The sequence below is a fragment of the Echinops telfairi genome, unplaced genomic scaffold, assembly GCF_000313985.2.
Source record: "Echinops telfairi isolate 266 unplaced genomic scaffold, ASM31398v2 ScPeMD7_7427;HRSCAF=8465, whole genome shotgun sequence".
In the NCBI taxonomy this organism is placed as follows: Eukaryota; Metazoa; Chordata; class Mammalia; order Afrosoricida; family Tenrecidae; genus Echinops; species Echinops telfairi.
In genome coordinates this window covers 5,324,140-5,344,503 of record NW_022111327.1, presented here as the reverse complement: position 1 = coordinate 5,344,503, position 20,364 = coordinate 5,324,140, and the positions used below count along the sequence as shown (strand labels likewise).

General features: G+C 38.5%; 1 protein-coding gene across 3 annotated transcripts in view; it reads right to left on the bottom strand.

Annotated features, from left to right (window-relative positions):
* Positions 1-20,364, bottom strand: part of COL4A5 (collagen type IV alpha 5 chain) — a 276,485-nt gene that overhangs the window by 135,223 nt on the left and 120,898 nt on the right. For all 3 annotated transcript variants that reach the window (XM_004710041.3, XM_045298536.1, XM_004710040.3), the window contains exons 5-13: positions 14,311-14,355; positions 14,163-14,225; positions 7,802-7,855; positions 7,466-7,492; positions 5,462-5,542; positions 3,474-3,536; positions 1,498-1,533; positions 1,375-1,416; positions 1,109-1,201 (exon numbers count right to left, since the gene is read on the bottom strand). In XM_004710041.3, the coding sequence (XP_004710098.1) occupies positions 1,109-1,201; positions 1,375-1,416; positions 1,498-1,533; positions 3,474-3,536; positions 5,462-5,542; positions 7,466-7,492; positions 7,802-7,855; positions 14,163-14,225; positions 14,311-14,355 (504 nt within the window). The remainder of the gene's footprint in view (positions 1-1,108; positions 1,202-1,374; positions 1,417-1,497; positions 1,534-3,473; positions 3,537-5,461; positions 5,543-7,465; positions 7,493-7,801; positions 7,856-14,162; positions 14,226-14,310; positions 14,356-20,364) is intronic.

Below are 20,364 nucleotides of genomic sequence, written 5' to 3'. Positions count from 1 at the left end.
AGATGGAAGAAGCCCTAATGCAGTGGTTCTCAATCTTCCTAATGCGACAACTTTGTAATACAGTTCCTCATGTTGTGGTGACCCCCCAACCATAAAATTATTTTCGTTGCTACTTCATAATAGTAATTTTGCTACTGTTATGAATCAGGAGACCCCTGTGAAAGGGTTGTTCGACCCCCAAAGGGGTTACCACCCACAAGTAGAGAACCACTGCCCTAATGGCAACAGAGACTAAGTATTGAGGTGCTAGCTGAAAGGATTTTAGTTTAGCCCTACCAGCTGCTCTAAGGGAGAAGGATGTGGCAGTCTGGTTCTATTGAGATTTAAAGCCTTAAAACCCATATATAACAATTTTATTCTGTCCTACAGGGTCGCTCTGGGTGTGATTTAACTTAACAGCAGTGGTTGGGTTTGGATTATAGAGATGGAAGTCAGATTAGTGTTTATCTTGTGATAGCAAAGTAGAGGGTACAGAAAATTTACAGTTAATCGGTACAGATTTTTTCAAGGGGATGTAAAAGGATAATGATAATGTTCTAAATTTAGATAGTGCCAATGTTTCACAATCCTGTGAATATGCTAAAACATATTGTACATTTCAACCAGGTGAATTGTGTGGTATGTCTTTTAATTACCTGATTGCCACTAGGAGCCCTGGTGGCATAGTGGGTTTTGTACTGGGCTACTAACCAGAAGGTAGGCAGTTTGAAACCACCAACTGCTCCTCAGAAGAAAGATGAGGCTCTCTACTTCTGTAAAGATTTACTGTCTCCGAAAGTGACAGGGGCAGTTTTACTCTGTCCTAACTCAATGACCGTAGGTTTTGTTTGTTTGTTTTTTCATTGCCACTGAGTTGATTCAGACTCGCAGACAACCTATAGGATAGAGCAGAACTGCCCTCATAGAGTTTCCATGACTATAATCTTTAGGAAAGCAGTTTGGCATGTGTTTCTCCCATGGAGCGGCTAGTGGGTTTCAACCTGGTTCAACCAGGGTGTCTTATTTTCAAATTACCCTCATATAAAACTACAAACCAACTTATAATGAACAGTAATGGAATGCCACTCTCACTGCAAGATCTTCCTCAATTTCCTCCCTATCTACTCACCTGATCACCCTTCTGAAACTCTACATCAATCGGTCTTTTCTGTTCACTGATCTGTCCAGGTGGCCCAGGTGGGCCCTGAAGACCTTGTTCACCCTGTTTTTAAGATGAAATGAAAGAGTGAGGCTTCATAATAACCTACCACAGAGAATAATGTAACATGTAAGCTCAGTCAGTTGAAAGAAGCAAAAGAAAGAAAAAGACAGATTCAAATGACTATAAAAGAAGAAAGCTTAGGTCTGAATAGCTAATTGTTTTCCTTTACTTACCTTTTCACCTTTGGGTCCCTGGAAATTTAAGCCCATGTTCCCCTGAAAAGAGAGGTTTCAGTTTAAAATCTTATTAACAACTGCAAAAAAAGAATGCAAATCAAATAAAGAAAGAAAAATTACCTTTGTTCCTGGAAGTCCTGGTGGACCTGGTAGACCCTTAGAATACATTTAATGGGAAAACAAAGGGTTAAAACCATACATTCATCAAAGCACTCATTAGTTTCATAAAGCAAGAACAGAAAACCAATTTACCCCTTCAAAATAATATTTCCTGTTTTTTTTCTCACTGCTTTTTAGTCACAGACACATTTAAATTTATTAAAACAAACTAGATAAAGGTGAGACTGCTGGCGACCACATATGACTGGGCAGGAAAAGGAATGGATAGAAGAATGAACAACAACAACAAAAAGAATATAAAATTTAATGTCCAAAAACACACCAAATTTCTCATATCACAATTACGGGCAAGTTTTCAAATTACCCTCATATAAAACTACAGATCAACTTATAATAAACTGTAGTGGAATTCCACTTACCTTGCACGAATTTCATTGATTTCCTCCCTATCTACTCACTTGATCACCCTTCTGAAACTCTACACCAATCATAAAGCAGTGCACTCACTAGTTATTAAAAAACACGATTTATTATTTACTCCAGTTTTCTTTTTCTGCACTCTGAGTTTCCTTACTGGGAATGTTTCAAGGTATGAACATTTAAATAGGCAATTGTCTGCCCATGTACATCACCTCTTAATCTCAGCGATTTAAAAAAAATTCACATCTTGTACAATGGTGCCATTTCAAGCATTTTGCTTCAACCATTGAATCAGCACTAATGGAGGAGACATTTTGAAGTGTACAGTCAATTATTGAAGTGGTTATGAAAATTTAATGCTATGAATTTAACGTCAAGGAATTTTAGGTGTAATAACACACTGAGAGCATTCCTATATTGTAACAACAGAATTAAGAAAAATGGCCACAGTTCAATCTCATGTGTTGCTGGAGGTCTATACCTAAAACAAACAAAACAAAGGTTTGGTAATCATCTTATAAAGAGATGTAGGAAAGCAGAAACCACACTCTTTTCTGGTAGTTTCTTTTTAAAATCGCCTGACCTTTGTTTCTTTATTCAAGAGAAAAGGGCCAATTGTCACAAGCAAAAATGTACAATCTATAAAGGTATAATGAAAACTGTCACTTAAATATACGGCAGATGAGAGAGAGAGTGGCATCTGAGAAATTACTTTGACTCAAGTACAATTCTCTTTCCCTTTTAAGAGGGCAACTGCAAAACTCTGAGTCTAAAACCTGACTTGAATGAAATTGGAGTATTTCAGGGGTAAAAATATTTAGGCTTTATTTGAGTAGAAAATATAAGAGGCCATAGAATCTAGTAAAATAGGAGAATTGGCTATACTTTCAGGGGCTTTGAAAGTGCTTGCTTCTCTCCTGGGGTACACAAATCCACTGTTGGGTAACCCACCCCTTTCATCAATCCTACTGTTTTATTCCCAAACCAAACCCATGGCTACTGAGCAGATTGCAACTCATAATGACCCTATAGGATGGAAGTTGACTGTCATCTTTCTCCCCAGGAGCGGCTGGTGGGCTCAAATAGCTGACCCCTCTGGTTAGCAGTTGAGTTCTTAACCACCACATCATCTCCAGGGCTCCTTTGTTCTGACCCAGCCCCTGAAAACTGAGAACCACTATTTCATGTGTATCTCTGATTTTGCTCTTAAACAGCAAAGTGCAGTCTGATGAAGCATATTTCAGTCACTGACTAAAGAACTGTCCTTGATAACCTCTTGAGATGGCCAGAATCGCCCTCAACATTGTCACATCAAGAGACAAATCATGAAATACTTCAGATCTTTCCTTTCATGTACTTCCTTTTTAGCATCTGTGAATTGTAGATGTTAGAACGTATAGTCCTCACCAGAACATTGTCAAATCTCCCTTACGTGAGACATGCATAGATTAAGAATGCTGAAAATATCTTATATGTTTAAGTAATGCACATATTAACATGTGTGAAATAAGTCAGGAAGAAAAAGAGGGGAAATATAATTATAGAAGGGTGCTTACCATCAAACCAGGTAGTCCTGGGGGACCAATTGGCCCTGGTAAACCAGCGGGACCAGCTGGGCCCTGTTAAAGGAAGTAAAGAAAATGATAAAACACACATGCACAGGTACACACACGTGCATGCACTCTCACTGCATCTGAGTAACATTTAAGTTTAAATTACATGTAAACTTAAATTGTTATGGAATTATAGTCTGCAATCTTTCAATTCTGCAAGTAAAAGAATAAAAAGATGACATAAGTAGCAAAAATGCAACTGAACAGAAATGAAAGCAGCTTTCAGAAAGCTTATGGTTGACAAGGGTAGATTAAACAAAAACATATATCGCACACATATAATAAAGATGTTTAAGAAATAGGTAAGAGTGTTTTCTAACTGGTGGATTTTATGATACAAATGAGACAGCAAAGATTACTATTTTTTTAAGACTACTACTGTCAAGGTGTCTTTGTTCCTGGCAAAATAAAAAGAAATCAGATGAAAGACAAGGAAAGTAGAATAACTGGGAAAATGAAAGAATGGTGCAACTGTTGTGGGATGTGACTTTGTGTCATAAAAAGTTGAATATTTGACGCTCGAAATCTACCAATTATACAATTATACCTTAGGTATAAATCCTGGATTTTTTTAATAATAAAAGCACTCCAAATAAACTCAGGTTTCCAATGATAGGATCTCAAAGAAACAAATTGTAGTATGTAATACAGTATAGAAGTAAAATTGAATGAACTGAACAGCTATACACACATGAATCTTAACCTATCACATGGGGACGGGGAGGGGAAGCTACCCTAAACAACATTACATAACTGATGAATCAAAATTAAATACTCCACTGTTAAGAGATGTAAATATTAAGTTTTGAAACCAGTTTTAGGAAGCATTGGAAAACTCAGTAGTTTCATCTTAGGGGAATATTGAAGGATGTAACTGCAAAGAAACACAGAGATTGATTAAAATGCTTTGTAATGTTCCAGCTCTAAAGTGCTGTTTTTGCTTCTTGGTGTTTGTTTTGTTAGTTATGCTTCATAAGTTACATATTTGTATACTCTGCATGCCTTCAGTTATATTTTTCAACTATTACATTAAAAAACGACGAAAATAATGGGTGAGATTCAGAGTACTTCTTCAGTCAGGTGGTGTCAAGTAAGGAATAACAATATAACTAATGAACCAGGTCCCCAGCAGTGTATGTTACCTATATTCACTGTTGTCGAGTCCATTCCCTCTCAGACCCACCTTATAGGACAGAGTAGAACTACTCCCTAGGGTTTCTGAGGTTGTAAATGTTTACGGAAGCAGACAGCCTCCTCTTTCTCCTGAGGTTCAAACTGCTGCCTTTTCAGTTAGCAGCCCACTGCAAATTCACTACACCACCAGGGTTCCTTAACAATGTATTCTAGTGATACATATTAGAAAGAATGGATTTTGGGTGGAAGGGGCAAAAGGATCAATACTCATGAACTATAACTCCTAGGGAATGTATCTTCTAATCTATAAACACTCTAAAGTTATTGTTCTGGTATGCATGGTATCTGTAGGCTAATATAATGCCCCCTTAAGATTATACTCGATGTTCACTATGCATAAGTGATAATATTAAAAATTATACTTTTTACTATCTGAAGTGAAAGACTTCTATTTTTTCTTTATAATCACTGTTGACAATTATCAGGGCAACTCCTACTGCCCTACTCCTTTCCATAGCACAGGAATAAGAAAACGAAAGTTTTTTTCTACTACCAATGCCATGAACAAAAATCCCATGGAAACCAGATAAAAAGGTAAAAGAACATAGCAGAACTTATTAAAATTAACTGTGGCCCAGGTTACTTTTAATTTGGGGTACAAGGTACATGCAGTGTGTAGGAAACTTCACAATGCTAATTTCTAGGACTAAAATAGTACAAACGTTATGGAGCAAACACAATGCTGTGATCTTCAGACTTAGCCAATGTAAGAAAGAAAGAAATCACAGATGGCTTACTTGTATTCCAGGAGGACCTGGGTATCCGGGATTCCCCTTTGGTCCTGGCAGTGATGACATAATTATACTACCTGGTTCCCCCTAAAAAACAAACAAACAAACTCCAATTAACCATCAACAGAACATATAAGTACTAGGTATTACTCGTGAAAATCCACAAAAGCACAATCAAATAAGCTGAGAATTGGATTTGTCACAGAAATGTCCTGGAAGATTAGATCATCTCAGTTAACTAAAATGAATGCATTTGACTTTGTAAGGAAATTGAGGACATGGCCAGAGTACACTGAAGTGTAATAAATTTATTAAGAGCCTATAGTAATCTTCAGCTGTTTATTCATTTAAAGCTACTTATTAAAATGTAAGCATATGCTGAGAGTTTCTAGGCTCTAGATGCTCTTGAGTTCTTGGGTGGCGCAAACAGTTCACCCCTGAACTTCAAACAGAAAGGTTGACTGATCGAACCAACTCGGAGGCACCTCAAGAAAGTGTCTGGAATTGTGTTTCTGACATATCATAGCCTTGAAAATCCTATGGAGCACAGTTCTACTCCGACACACATGGGATCAACCTAAGTTGGAATCAACCCAAAGACCATGAATTTGGTTTGGTTTTGGATACTGAGAAGTGAAGAGGATCAACAAGGTTTCTGCTCTCAAGGAGCAAACAGTGCAATGGAGAAATGCAGGTCCCAGTACTACATACACAGATAGTGTGACTATATATTCTATTAAGGACTGCAAACAATAAAACCCCACATGCAAGGTACAGAGAGAGACAAAGAGAGAGGGGAGGAAATTACTTTAGCTTGGGTAGTTTAAGAAAGGAAACGATGACAGTAACATTTAGGTTAAGAGCTGAAGTCAGGTCATAGGAGTTAGAGAAGTAAAGGGAAGGAGAAGCAGGTTTGGTAGTGTCCGTGTTCACAGCTTGTACAAAGGAACCATAATAGAGAAGATCTTGCCACGTTCAAGTAACTGAGTACAGATCTGAAGATCAGTGAACAGAAGGGGGAAGTGGTTTCAAGATAAAGCTGGAAATGTAGCTGGGTGATAGAAGATGCAGATTTTGCAGTCCACTCAACAGAATGTGAACTTTATATCAGATGCACTGGGAAGCCCCTGAAGATTGATAAGCAGGGGGATTACATGATCCATTTAAGTTTTTTAAATATCACTCTTGGCTGCCCTGGGGAGAACTGATCAAACTGGCAAGTGCAAACAAGAGAGTAATTAAGAGGCTATCAAGGTAGTACAGAGGAGACATGGCTAATGTGGTGGCAGTCAAGGTGAAGGAAGAGCCGAGAATTTGAGATATATCTTATAGCTAGAATGAATTTACAGTCACTATTGGTTTGGTAGAATGAAATGAGGAGATATATGAAGGAATGGGCTCATGCAAAAGTGTACATCATACAGAGATGCAAACTTTACGGATGAAGAAGCCAGAGGGGGAAGTAAGTTTATTTAGCAGGGGCTGGGAGCAGTTTAATTTTAGATGTATTCCTTTGCATTTCTGAGAGATGTTTGAGTGGCGGCTATCATGGAAGTAGGTGAAAGTATGCATATAACTCATATAGGCTTGTTTTGATGATAGAAATATGTGGACTCACACATCAATAAATTCTATACAGTAATAAATATAATGAGAATTAGTAATACTGGTAGGCATAGAAGAGAAAAAAGAGACTAGGGCTCTGTTTGAGAATGTGCTGGATACGAGAGGATGAGCCTGCATAGGAGCCAGGAATGAACAAGATGCAGAAGTAAGACAAAGGTGTCAGAAGAGAAGCTTGAGAAGTCTGGATGTTTATCCACATACATAAGATATTAAAAGCCATGGGAACAGAGGTGACTACTTAGGGAGAGCTTTTAAGTGTATGCCCACACAATTTCTAGAAACATTTATTTGAGGATAGAAGTCTAAGTCATTATCCTTTTGAAACTGGATTGCTTTTCAAATAATTTATTCAAAACATTTACCTCACTAGCATAAGATGCTTACCTTCATACCTGGGATACCAGGAGGCCCCTATTATGAAAAACAAAAAGCATTATTTTACATAAAATAGGAGCAAGCAAAATAATGCAATGCTTTTAAAAGAGACCAAATTGAAAAGAGTACTACAGAGTCTTTTCTAAGTACTACATATCTTAGAAAATTTTGAGATAACATATTGAATGTGTTAGAATTCTAGGTATTTTCCAACAAAAGGTAGATTATCCATATCTTTCCCTTTGTACTCTAGTCTGATCCACATGATTGCCCTGAGTTTACTTTCTACCACTTCTGCTGCTTTCCATTCCTGTTTCCATTTTGATCTCACAGGGCGTAACTTACTGGAGGACCCTGTAAGCCAGGAAACCCGGGACTGCCTGGAAATCCACGGTCTCCCTAGAAGGGATTTTCAAGAGGTGAATGTAAGAAAAAGAAACCAAACATAATTACCAACAAAAACATTACATATGACAAAAGATTTCTATAAAATCCATGTGGGAACATATAAAATTTCCAAAATTTCATCAGCCTTCATTTACCAATGACCTCAGTAGAGACTATTCCTATCAATCCAACTAAATTACTTTTATGCTTAATCCTAATCAGAAACAAAGGAAACAACAAAAATTGGCCCCCAAACACTTATTTCCCAGTCATTTTCATGTGGTAAATTCATTGAATGACAATCTGATTCCTTAGCCATCATCATATTTAATAGTTCATGATATGCCCCAATTTCTTGCTCATACATTATATAGATGCTTACTTGAACTACTCAACTGCATTTTTTTATTGTAAACTATCACAAATTATTTTTTGAAAAGGAAAAGGTGGTAGGGTACAATGTCATTAATATCACCAAGAGATCAATAATAGTAATTGTTCGAGCAATTTTAGATCATGTTATCTAGTCACCCAATTTTTCTGACCCACTATCATAAAAGACTAATATGGGCATTTGGCTTATAAAACAAAATTGAGACTGTTGTAGAAGAGTTGAAATCTCTTTGGCCCTTTGCTGTCTGCTAGAGTTGGATCTTGCATCTGGTTCTTCCATTTCCTGTTGTGTTCCAGGAGCCATTACCAGACTACCAAAGGTGGATTCATTCAGTAAATTTCATTTAATTCTGTGTCTACCAGCCTGTACCCCACCGGCTATGCTTCATTATTCTGCTTCCTGTGGGTCAGCTTCCATGAATTAGGAGAAGTCTGACTTGAACTGGGCTGGATTTAATTACCTCTACAACTGTGTAAGCCAGTTCTTTTTTTAAAAATTTGTTTTAATAATTTTATTGGAAGCTCTTACAACTCACCACAACCCACACTCCGATTTAATCAGGCATGTTTGTACATATGTTGCCTTCATTCTTTTGTGGACATGTTCTTTTATTGAGCCCTTGGTAGCAGCTCCTCTTTCCTCCCTCTGACTCTCATAACCCCCTGATAGATTGCATTTGGCTGTAATCCTCAAGGTCAGTAGTCAGAAACCACAAGTCTCTAAAGTTAAATATGTGTATATATATATATATATATGGATTTGGGGGCTCTCCCTTAATTCTAGCTCCAATCTAAGAACAATCCGTTCTTTTCTTTTCTTTTTTTTTTTAACAAACAGTTCTTATGACATGGCTCTGCTCAGTGCCCACACTCATGAAGAGATCACTGAATATATGAGTGTTATAGCAACCTGTAGTGAAGAAACGAGATGGTGCCTGGCTGTCAGAAAGCATATTATCTGAGGTCTCAAAGGCCTGCTTTTAAACAAGCAGCCATCTAAGTGAGGCATCAACTAGGTACACATAGAAGAAACACACCAGCCTGTGTGATTCAAGGATAATAAATTATAAAATTTAATTTGAAGGAAGGAATGGTATCAGAGCTTAAATTGCTAACCCCCTGTTTTCAAAATGTTATAGATGACAGTGGAAGCCCAAAATCTATTTGCAGGCTCCTCATATTGATGAAGCCTCCAGTGTATGCCCTCTGACCATAGTCCCAGGATGTAAGTAACTTTGCTATCAAACAAGGAACATTTTAAAGTTGATAGTGGCAGATGTAGTGAGGTTATAATGTAACATGTTACCATTTGATCTCCCTTTGGGCCCATTTTCATGTTGTTTCAGTGTTTAATATTTTCTGCTTTCATTTGGATTGAGATTTTTCTATGTTTCATCATTTTGTTTGATTGCTTCATGTTTGTGTTTTGTATTATTTTCTGTATATGAAATCCAAGATAGGCAGATATATAGATATACTGTAGGTATGGATCAATAATTTGCTAGGCATATGGCAGGGGAGGATGGAGGGAAATGAGGAACAAACAATAATAAGTTCAAGAAGAAAATGTTCTGAAACTGATTGTGGTGATAATTATACAAATCTTAATATGACTGAATGAATAAATTGTATGTTATAGGATGTCTATTCCAATAAAACTATTAAAATAAATGGAAATAAAGAGGTAGAGAAAGCTAAAGAGAAAAAAATCGGGCACCTTTCTCCTCTGTGAAATTTCTAGGGGTTAAGTGGTATGGGGCAAGTAGAGATATTTCTACTAAAGTGAAAGGTAAGTTATTGAATCTGGACAGTCTCACAACTAAAAAGGCGGGACAATGCCTGGTAGGCCTCTTTGGATTTTGGAGGCAACATATCTCACATTTGGTTGTGATACTCCGGCCTATTTATCAAGTGGTTCAAAAAACTGCCAGCTTTGGGTAGGGCCCAGAACATGATATGGCTCTTCAACAACGTTCAAGCTGCCATGCAAGCCGCTCTTCCAGTTGAGTCCTAAGACCCGCTGATCCAATGTCGTTTGAGTTTGCAGTGAAGATAAAGATGCAGTTTGGAGTCTTTGGCAGGCCCCTATTGGCAAATTACAGCACAGATCCTTATGATTTTGGGTAAAAGCTGTGCCATTCTCTGCAGAAAACCATTCTCTTTTTGACCTGTTACTGAAGACTGAGTGCCATACCATGGGCTACCAAGCCACCACACAGCCTGAGCTGCTAATCATGAACTGAATTTATCTGATCCACAGAGTCACAAAGTTGGATGCACACAGAAGAACTCCATCTTTACATGGAACTGGTCTATATAAGATTGATCTAGAGCAGAACCTGAAGGCACAAGTAAGCTGCCTAAAGAAGTGGTCCAAATGTTTCTAGTCTCCATTTCTGTAACAGTGCCTGCCTTCGCTCAGTCTGCACCTATGACCTCATGGGGTATTTCCTTATGATCAGTTGACTTAGGAACAGAAAACAAGTGCTTGGTTTACAGATGGTTCTCCATGATATGCAAGGACAACTAAAACTTGAACAGCACTATAGCCCCTTCCTGGATCTCCCGGAAGGGGAGTAGTGAAGGGAAATTCTCCCAAAGGGCAGAACTTCAAGCGGTACACCTGGTTGTTCAGTTTGCCTGGAAGGAGAAATAGCAAAATGTTTGGCTGTATCCCAATTTATGGGCTGTGACCAACGGCTTGGCTGGATGGTCAGGGACATGGAAGGAGTATGATTGGAAAATTGATGACAAGGAAATGTAGGGAAGAGGTATATGGATGGACCTCTCTGCATGGGCCAAAACAGTGAAGATGTTTGTGCCTCATGTGAATGCTTACCAAAGGGTTACCCCTGAGGAGGAGGACTTTAACAGTCAAGTGCATAGGATGAAATGTTTGGTGGAAAGCAGTCATCCTCTTTTCCCAGCCATCCTGTCTTGCCCAATGGACACCTGAACAAAGTGATATTGTGGTAGGGATAGAGGTTATGTGGGGACTCAGCAATATGGACTTCTATTCACCAAGGCTGACTTGGGCTACTGTTAGAGCAACAGAGCCCAATACCAAGTCCAAGATATGGGACCATTCCTTGGGGGGATCAACCAGCTACCTGATGGCAGGTGGATAACATAAGACTACTTCCTTCTTGGAAAGATCAGAATTTTGTTCTTACTGGAATAGAAACTCACTCTGGATACAGATTTCTTTCCCTGCATGCAATGCATCTTCCAAAATTACCATTCATAGGATTACAGAATGTTTCATCGCCTAACATGGCATCCCACAGATCAAGGGACTCACTTCACAGCAAATGAAGTATGGCAATGGGCTCATGGTCAGGGAATCCACCAGAAGCAATTCGTTTGATAGAACAATGGCAGGAAATAGAATAAGGGTTTTGGGGGGTGGGTACATAGAGCGGGTGGCGGGTTAAAGGGGTGATGACATCAAGGGGTCAATATAGAAAACGAATATTTGGAAACTAATTGTGGTAACAATTCTTCTGGATGTGATTGAACTATGAAATGATTTGATATATGTATCAGTCTCGATTAATAAAAAAGGAGTAATGGAATGAACTTCTAAAGACACAATTACACTTTGTGTAACCTTGCCAGGTTGGGGCAATGTTCTCTAAGAGGCTGTATATGCTCTAAACCAGCGTCCAATACATGGTGTAGTTTCTCCGAAGGCCAGGATTCACGAGTCCAGGAAACAAGGGGAGGAAATGGGTGTGGAACCACTTACTATTACGCCTAATGACCCACTCACCACCTTTTTGTTTCCTGCCCCTGCAACATTCAGCTCTTTAGGTCTAGAAATCTTAGATTCAAAGTGGGGAATACTCCCACCTAGAGACACAGCACTGATCTCATTGAATTGGAGGTTAAGAATGCCTCCTGGTCATTTTGGACTCCTCCATGCCTATGGATAAACAGGAAAAGACGGGTATTACTGTATTGAGTGGTATGAATGATTCTAATTACCAGTGAGAAATTGGATTAGTACTGGATAATGGTGGTAAAGAAGAATATATCTAGAATACAGGAGATTCCTTAGGTCATCTGAGTGCTATCGTGCCCTGTAATTAAAGTTAATGGTAAAAAAGGACCCAAAATCTAACATTATTATGAATAACCAAGACTCTTCAGGAATGGACTTGTGGGTCATCTCACCAGGAGAAGAACCACGACCGGAAAGGTACTTGGTGAGAGCAGAGGAAATATAGAATGAGTAGTGGAAAAAGGTAGTTCTAAATACTAACTATGCTGCAGAAAAGAGAACTGTAAGTGTTATGAGTAATTCCTATTTGAATGTATGCACCAAATACCTTTTGTTCACTCATAAAGCATAAGATGAAAATGGGGTTAGTGGGTTGTGTATTCATGTTAGTTGTATCATGTTAGGTGCAAGTATGATTTTATTATTGTCTTTGTTCGGTGATTATGTATGGTTAAAGAGCTGTGAGCACATGTCAATTTGACAAGGGCTAGTCTGTGGTGATGGGGGCATATGTCACTTAGACACTCCTGGGTAAGGGTAGGGACTGAGCCCAACCCATCAATCAGATTGCAGTCTGAATACACCTCCTTGGGGGCGTGGCCTTTTGTCTACGAGAGGGACCCAGAAGAGTCAACTTCTCTTTGGCCCTTTGCCTTCTGTTGGAGCTGGATCTTCTGTCTGGTTCTGCGATCTCTTGTGGTGTGACCTGCTAATCCCACCACCAGCAGACTACTGACAGTGGATTCATTTGGTCGATTTCAGATTCATTTACTATTGCATCCACCAGCCAGTTCCTCCACTGTCTCTGCTTCATCATCCTACTTTCTGTTCTTCAGTTTCCATGAACCTAGCTAGAAGTCCGACTTGAACCGGACTGGACTTACCTCCGTCTACAACTGTTTAAGGTATTTCTTGATATAAATCTCTTTCTCTATACACAAACACATACAAGCAGTACTGGTTTTGCTTCTCTAGAGAACCTAACGTAACTCAGGGTATTACTGATTAGATTTTCAGATCTATTTTTAAAATTTTACTTTTTTTGAAAAATCATTTTATTGGGGGCTTGTACAACGCTTATCACAATCCATACACACATTGTGTCAAGCACATTTGCACATTTGTTGCCATCATCATTCTCAAAACATCTGCTTTCCACTTGAGCCCCTGGCATCAGCTCCTCATTTTCCCCTCCCTCCCCGCTCCCCCTCACTCATGAACCCTTGATAATTTACAAGTTATTATTATTTTGTCATATCTTACAATATTCAACATCTCCCTTCACCCACTTTTCTGTTGACTGATTTCCAGAAAGGAGGTTATATGTAGATCCTTGTAATTGGTTCCCCCTTTCTACCCCACCATCCCTCTACCCTCCCGGTATCACCTCTCTCACCACTGGACCTGAAGGAATCATTTGTCCTGTATTTTTTTTAAATTTTACTTTTTTAGATTTTCAGATATTCTTAAGGAAGTTTAGGCAATGTAAATAATAGAAAACAAAACAAAACCCCTTTAAAATTAAATATCAAAAAAATAATAAAATGAAAAATTTTAAAACTTAGAATTGTACCTTAGATCTTTTTTAAAGGCAGACTTAATGAGCGACATTCACATTTTAATAACTGATGTACTATTGAAATATACAAGATATATCCTAGTTCTTTTGAACTCTCACCTTGTTTTACACCAAATCTAAAAAGAAAGAATTTGGCAAGTAATTTACAATACAATGCATTATCCCAATTATTTACACATGTTTTAAACAACTACTAATATTTCAATATCCTGAAACTATTTCTGGAACACACATTTGTATAAACTAGACATGAATAACTATGTCTCTTTCACATTATTCATATTCATTTATTTCTAATTCTATTATTATCTCACATATTGCTTAAGATACTGGATAAATCTCACCTTGGTTCCATTGCATCCAGGAATACCTTGAGGTCCTGGGGCCCCCTCATGTCCTGGCATTCCCTTTGAAAATATATGTAACAAATGTATAATATTTTTCAGATTACATTTAAAGAAATATAAAAATAAAAAGCCAAATTTTACTTACAGGAAGACCTGGTGTCCCTGGAAATCCAGGAAGTCCAGGAGGACCCTGTAAGAAGAAATAAATTACTTGAACCAAATAACAATCAATGATAATAACATCTTACCTAAAGGCATTAAGAAAAGTATATTTAGATAGAAATTGACCAAATGTGCTTTATTGATTATTACCACTTATTTCTATAGAAATGGAAAAGCACTTGCTTGAGGGGGTTTTGTCTTCATTATATTTAGTAAGCCAAAGTCACTGCCATTGGGTCAATTCAGATTCACAGCAAACTTACAGGACTGAGTAGAACTGTCCCTTTGGGTTTCTGAGGCTGTACATCTTTACTGAAGCAGAAAGCTCCATCATCCTCCCTCAGAGCAGCTGGTGGGTCTGAACTGCTGAATTTGTGGTCAGCATGGCTCTCTACTGTACTTAGTAGCAGCAGACAAATTAGATGATGAAAGATCACTTCTGATAGATAAAGTAGTTATCTCAGATTTGTGTGAATTCTGTCGGAGATTAGGAAAGTGGCAAAACTGTCTGCACCAGAAAACATCCATTTAGTTATCCAGAAAATTCTTCAATTAAATTTCCCCATCAGGCTCTCAAAAAACACAAGCATGAAAACATTCTCTATAGGTGAGGTTATGAAGAAAAGACACTCTGGTAAACTGTTAAAGGGGATTCAAATACAATGAGAGGAATCTTGGAAATATCACATAAGAAGGCTTCAAAGAGTTCATGGGAAAATTTCATTATCGTTTAACTCCATCTTTCTATGATTTTTTTGAAGCCTTCTTGCAAGGTACCCTTAACTTTTGACATTGCAACTCATTTATAAGACTATCCCAAAGATAGACAGAAAAATTATTAAGTGGAATAGGAAAGTTATTTTGTGACATTTGTTATAGCTAAAGATTAGAAACAATCCAAATATACACCAATAAGAGCACAGATATATGAACAATGGCATATCCACACAGTGTAATACTTATACAGTTGTTTCAAAGCCTGAGGAAGATTGCTGTTAAATGATATGGATTGATCTCTAGTAAATAATGTTAAGTATGTATGTGCATGCACATTGCATGTTCATGTGTGCATGTTCATGTGTAGGCAGAGGTATGTATTTAGATTCTAAAGTTAAGTACAAGTCTTGGTTAAGTCAGAAATAATAGGAGGAAGCCAAGGTTTGTTTTTCTGTTAAAATATGTATTTTCTAACTCTGTTCACTGAAAAGATATCAAAACAATGACAAACACAATAGCAGTGAACATCTTGACTATTCAGACTGTGGTATCCGAATAAACGTCTTCACCAAAAGTAACCCAGAATAAGAAAAATAATTCAATTCTTGGACTGGAAAGAAAAGGTGCAAGATTGGCCTGAAATGTCATGTGCCAAAAAGCAAAGAAGTAATCTAGCACCACTGGAGTTTTGTCAAAAAGACACAGGCCAGGAGTCAATTTTAAAGGACTCCCATAAGCTAAAGACAAGACAATCTGGCCCTATAAAAAATATCACCATTGAATTAAACACATAAATGTCTATATTTATAATTGTATATATATATTTTTAAATGTAGAAACCCACATTTGTTTCCACTGAAAGTTGCCAATGTAGCATTCATTATCCTAGTAGAATCAGAGCTGATATATTAAAGTCCCAACTAATGAAGTAAGAAGGATTGATTGAATAATTTAAATAACCACTTTGCAACTCTGAATGAAAGAATTAATCTAGGCAATGGCCATCAATGGATGCTAAAACCATTAGGTGGAAAGTTGATGGGGCAGCTTTGAATGGAGGAGAAAGTCTGACATCACCTGAAACTACTGTTCAAACATAGCATCAATAAAGTGACTCACAAAAATATTGTGTTCCATGATGTCATTTGAAAGTATACAGCACTATCCCGAAAAAAAAAATTCTTTTCTATTGTCTTCAATTTTATAAACAATTGCTGTCAAATCTATTCTGACTCATGAGGACCCCTTGGATGTCACAGTAGAACTATGCTCCACAGGGATTTCAATGGTTGGTGTGTTAGTCTGGGAGTCTGGGTAGATTAGAGAAACAAATCCACAGAAACTCATATGTATATAAGAGAGTGTTTTATATAAAGGGTAAGTGTACATTAAGAAAGCATCCCAACCCAGTGTTGCCCAAGCCCACAAGTCCAACATTAGCCCATATGTCCGACACCAATCTACAAAATCCTCCTCAATCTCACAAAACACACACAAGGATGCCGACTACAGGAGGAAAGCCAAGCCAGTGAATGTGTAAGAATCTCATCACTGGCAGGGGTCTCTACACGGCTGGCCCAGCACCCAGGGCTGCATCAGGGTAGGTCCATGTGGCTTCTCCTCAGGGATCCTCACAGGAAGTGAACCTTGCCAGCTGAAGCAAGTTAGCAGCTGCAACCTAGTCCGACCATCAGAAAGCAAGAGACCTGAGAACCAGAAAGGCAAGGCTCACCAAGCCATTTATCTCTTTGCTCTTCAATTAACCCCACATGTGTTTATTGGCCAAGTTGGCACAATGAACCTTAACTATCTCAGTTGGTTTTTCAGAAGTAGGTTTCCAGGTCTCTCTTCCAAGGAACCTCTGAGTATATTCAAACTGCCAACCTTTTGGTTAGCACCTAAGCACATTAACCATTTGTTTCACCTGGGACCAGGGATGCTATTTATTTATTTTAATTGAGTTATAGTTTCAACTCACTGAATTCATAGAGACTCATCATAGAACTGGTGCTGTGAGTTTCTGAGGCTGTAAATCTTTATGGGAGTAGAAATCCCCATCTTTCTCCCGTGGAATGGCTGGAGGTTTTAGACTGCTAACCTTATGGGTCAACATATAATCCATGATGCCACCCGGGCTCTGAGGTATGGTTTAGTAAAGTAAAATACATAATATTTAAGAGGAAAATTCTTCTGTCATCTTTTAAATGACATCATGAGGAAACAATCAGTGAAATTTGGTTTGTGGGACATCATACACATGGTCCTATTTTCCTGGTGACATGATAAAAAAATATAACAAGCCTTGCAACCAAAGGCAATATATAGACTTTTGTCGAATCCTGTGAACAAACCACTTGCAAAAAGACAAGGAAATTTGAGTATTACTGAGTTTTAGAGTATACTGACAAATTATTGCTACTTTTTGAGGTGTAATATGGTATAGTGGCCATGTGGTTCTAAGAGAAGCATACATACACAAACAGTCATAGGCAGAATGACATGATTTGTGGGATTTATTTCTAAGTATTCAAAACAATAAATGGGGGAATAAAGATGGAAGAAAATTGTCAAATGCTAACTTTTGAGGCTTGATGATGGGCATATGGAAGTTCATTGTACTATTTTCTGCACATTCGTTTCAATATTTCTGTCAATGTCGAGAATTGTCAAGGCTGAGACCTAAGCTCAGAAAAACGACTCACTGTCATGGGAGTTGATTTTGACTCATTTCTTTAGGAATCAGAGTAGACGTGTCCTGCAGGTTTATTATGATGGAACCCTGGTGGTACAGTGGGGTCTATGCTGGGCTTCTGAGATAGATAAGGTTTATATTGTGCCAACCTGGCCGATAAACACATGTGGGGTTAATTGAGGAGTGGAGAGATAAATGGCTCGCTGAGCCTGGCCTCTCCAGTTCTCAGGTCTCTTGCTTTCTGATGGTCAGACCAGGGTACAGCTGCTAATTTAGCCAGTTCCCTGCTTCAGGTGGCAAGGCTCACTTCCTGTGAGACATCCCTGAGGAGAAGCCACATGGATTTACCCTGCTGCAGCCCTGGGTGCTGGAGAAACCTTGTGGAGACCTCTGCCAGTGCTGAGATGCTTACACGTTCACTGATTCAGCTTTTCTCCTGCAGTGGGTGTCATAGAGTGTGTTTTGTGTGATGGAAGAGGACTTTGTAGCTCATTGTCGGACATATGGGCTAATGTTGGACTAATGGGCTTGGACAGCACTGGGTTGGGATGCTTTCTTAATGTACACTTGTCCTTTATATAAAACTCTCTCTTATATACATTTGAGCTTCTGTGAATTTGTTTCCCTAGTTTACCCAGACTAACACAGCTTCTAACTGCCATGTCTGCAGTTTGAAAACATCAGCTGCTCGGCAAAAGAAAGATGAGCTTTGCTACTCCTATAAAGATTTATCCCTAAAGAGGCAGTTTTACTCTGTCCTATACGGTGGCTATGAATTGGAATAGACTTGATGGCAGTGAGTTTTATGGCTATTTGGAGATAAGTTATGATAATTAGAAAGATTATTAAGAGTATATTGATATATATATCTTGCATAAAAAAGAAATATGTAGGAACTTCAAAAATTCTGAGAAATGGAATGAAAACATAAGGAAAAAGTTCAAGACATTCTTATACGTGATGATAGCAGCCATTTAGTTTATAACTTTAGGGTCCTGGAAATTTAACCATGAAAATGGGTCCTTTTTATAATATTAACTGAAAAAATCTCATTATTGTTGTCAGGTGCTGTCAAGTCAGTTCTGACGCATAGCAACTCTACTACGACAGATACTGCCTGGTCCTGTGTCCTCTTCATATTTGTTGTCATGTGTGAGCCTATTGTTGTAGCCACTGTGTTGATCAATCTTGTCGAGGGTTTTCTTCTTTTTCCCTGCCCCTATACTTTACCAAGTCTGATGTCCTTCTCTAGGGATTTGTCTCTACTGACAACAGGTCCAAAATACGTGAGAGGAAGTCTCACCAGCCTTACTTCTAAGGAGCATTCTAACTGTACTTCTTCCAAGATAAATTTGTTTGTTCTCTTGGCAGTCCAAGATACTTTCAGTATTCTCTGACGGCACCGTAATTCAAACAAGTTGAGGACTACTGGTGGCACAATGTGTTACACCCAGAGCTGCTAACCATGAGTTCAGTGTCTTGAACCCACTAGTCACGCCATGGGAGAAATATAAAGCTGTTTACTCCTAGAAAAATTTAAAGTCTAGAAAACTCAAAGGGGCAGTTCTACCCTCTCCTTATCAGGCCATTATGAACTGGAATTGACTCGATGGTAGAGGGTGAAGAAAACCAAGACCAAACTCACTGCCATCCAGTCAATGTTAACTCACTGCGCCCCCCACCCCCATGGGTTTCTGAGACTGTAACTGTTTACTGAAGTAGAAAGACCAGTCTTTCTCCCACAGAGTTGCTGGTGGTTTTGAAATATCACCCATGTGGATCACTGCATAACTCACAACTATTACGGCACCAGGGCCACTAATGGGTGAAGAAAAGAATATATATAAATATAAATTAGGAAACAAAAATAAGTCAGGAGGAGCCAACTCAGGACTTTGAGTTGGATGCCTGATTATAACTCAGAAAATGTCCCTTGTTTGTTGAGAGGAATGAGCAGGAGCATTGTCATGGTGAAAAAGGCTCTCTGTTGAAGCTTTTCCTGGGCCTTGTTTTCCTTCCTAGAGCTTTGGCTAAAGACTTTTGGTGCAGTGGAGGGTCGGTGGAGAAGAGAAAGGTCCTCCACAGAATGGCTCATGCAGTAGCTGCAACAAGACTGAAACAGAGCAGTGATTGTGAGGAAGGTTCTGTGAGTTGCAGTTAATTTGATAGGCAACTAACAAACATCAAAATCCTGAAGAGGGGCTAATTATAGCCACGAACCAACTTTTAAATTTAACTTTTTTTTAATTTGGAATTTTTAATTTGTAAATATTAAGGAAATATAAATTGGACACTTTTTGACTTCAAAGTGAGAAAACTCCAGAGCTTTTGTGTGTTTTTTTAACATTTTATTAGGGGCTCATACAACTGTTATCCCAATCCATACACACATCAATTGTGTAGAGCGCATTTGTACATCGTTTCTCAAAACATTTTCTCTCCACTTAAACCCCCGACATTAGGTCCTCATTTTTCCCCTCCCTCCCGCTCCCCCTTCCCTCATGAGCCCTTGATAGTTTATAAATGGGTATTTTGTCATATCTTGCCCTGTCCGACGTCTCCCTTCATCCACTTTTCGGTTGTCTGTCCCCCAGGGAGGAGGTCACACACAGTTCCTTGTAATCGGTT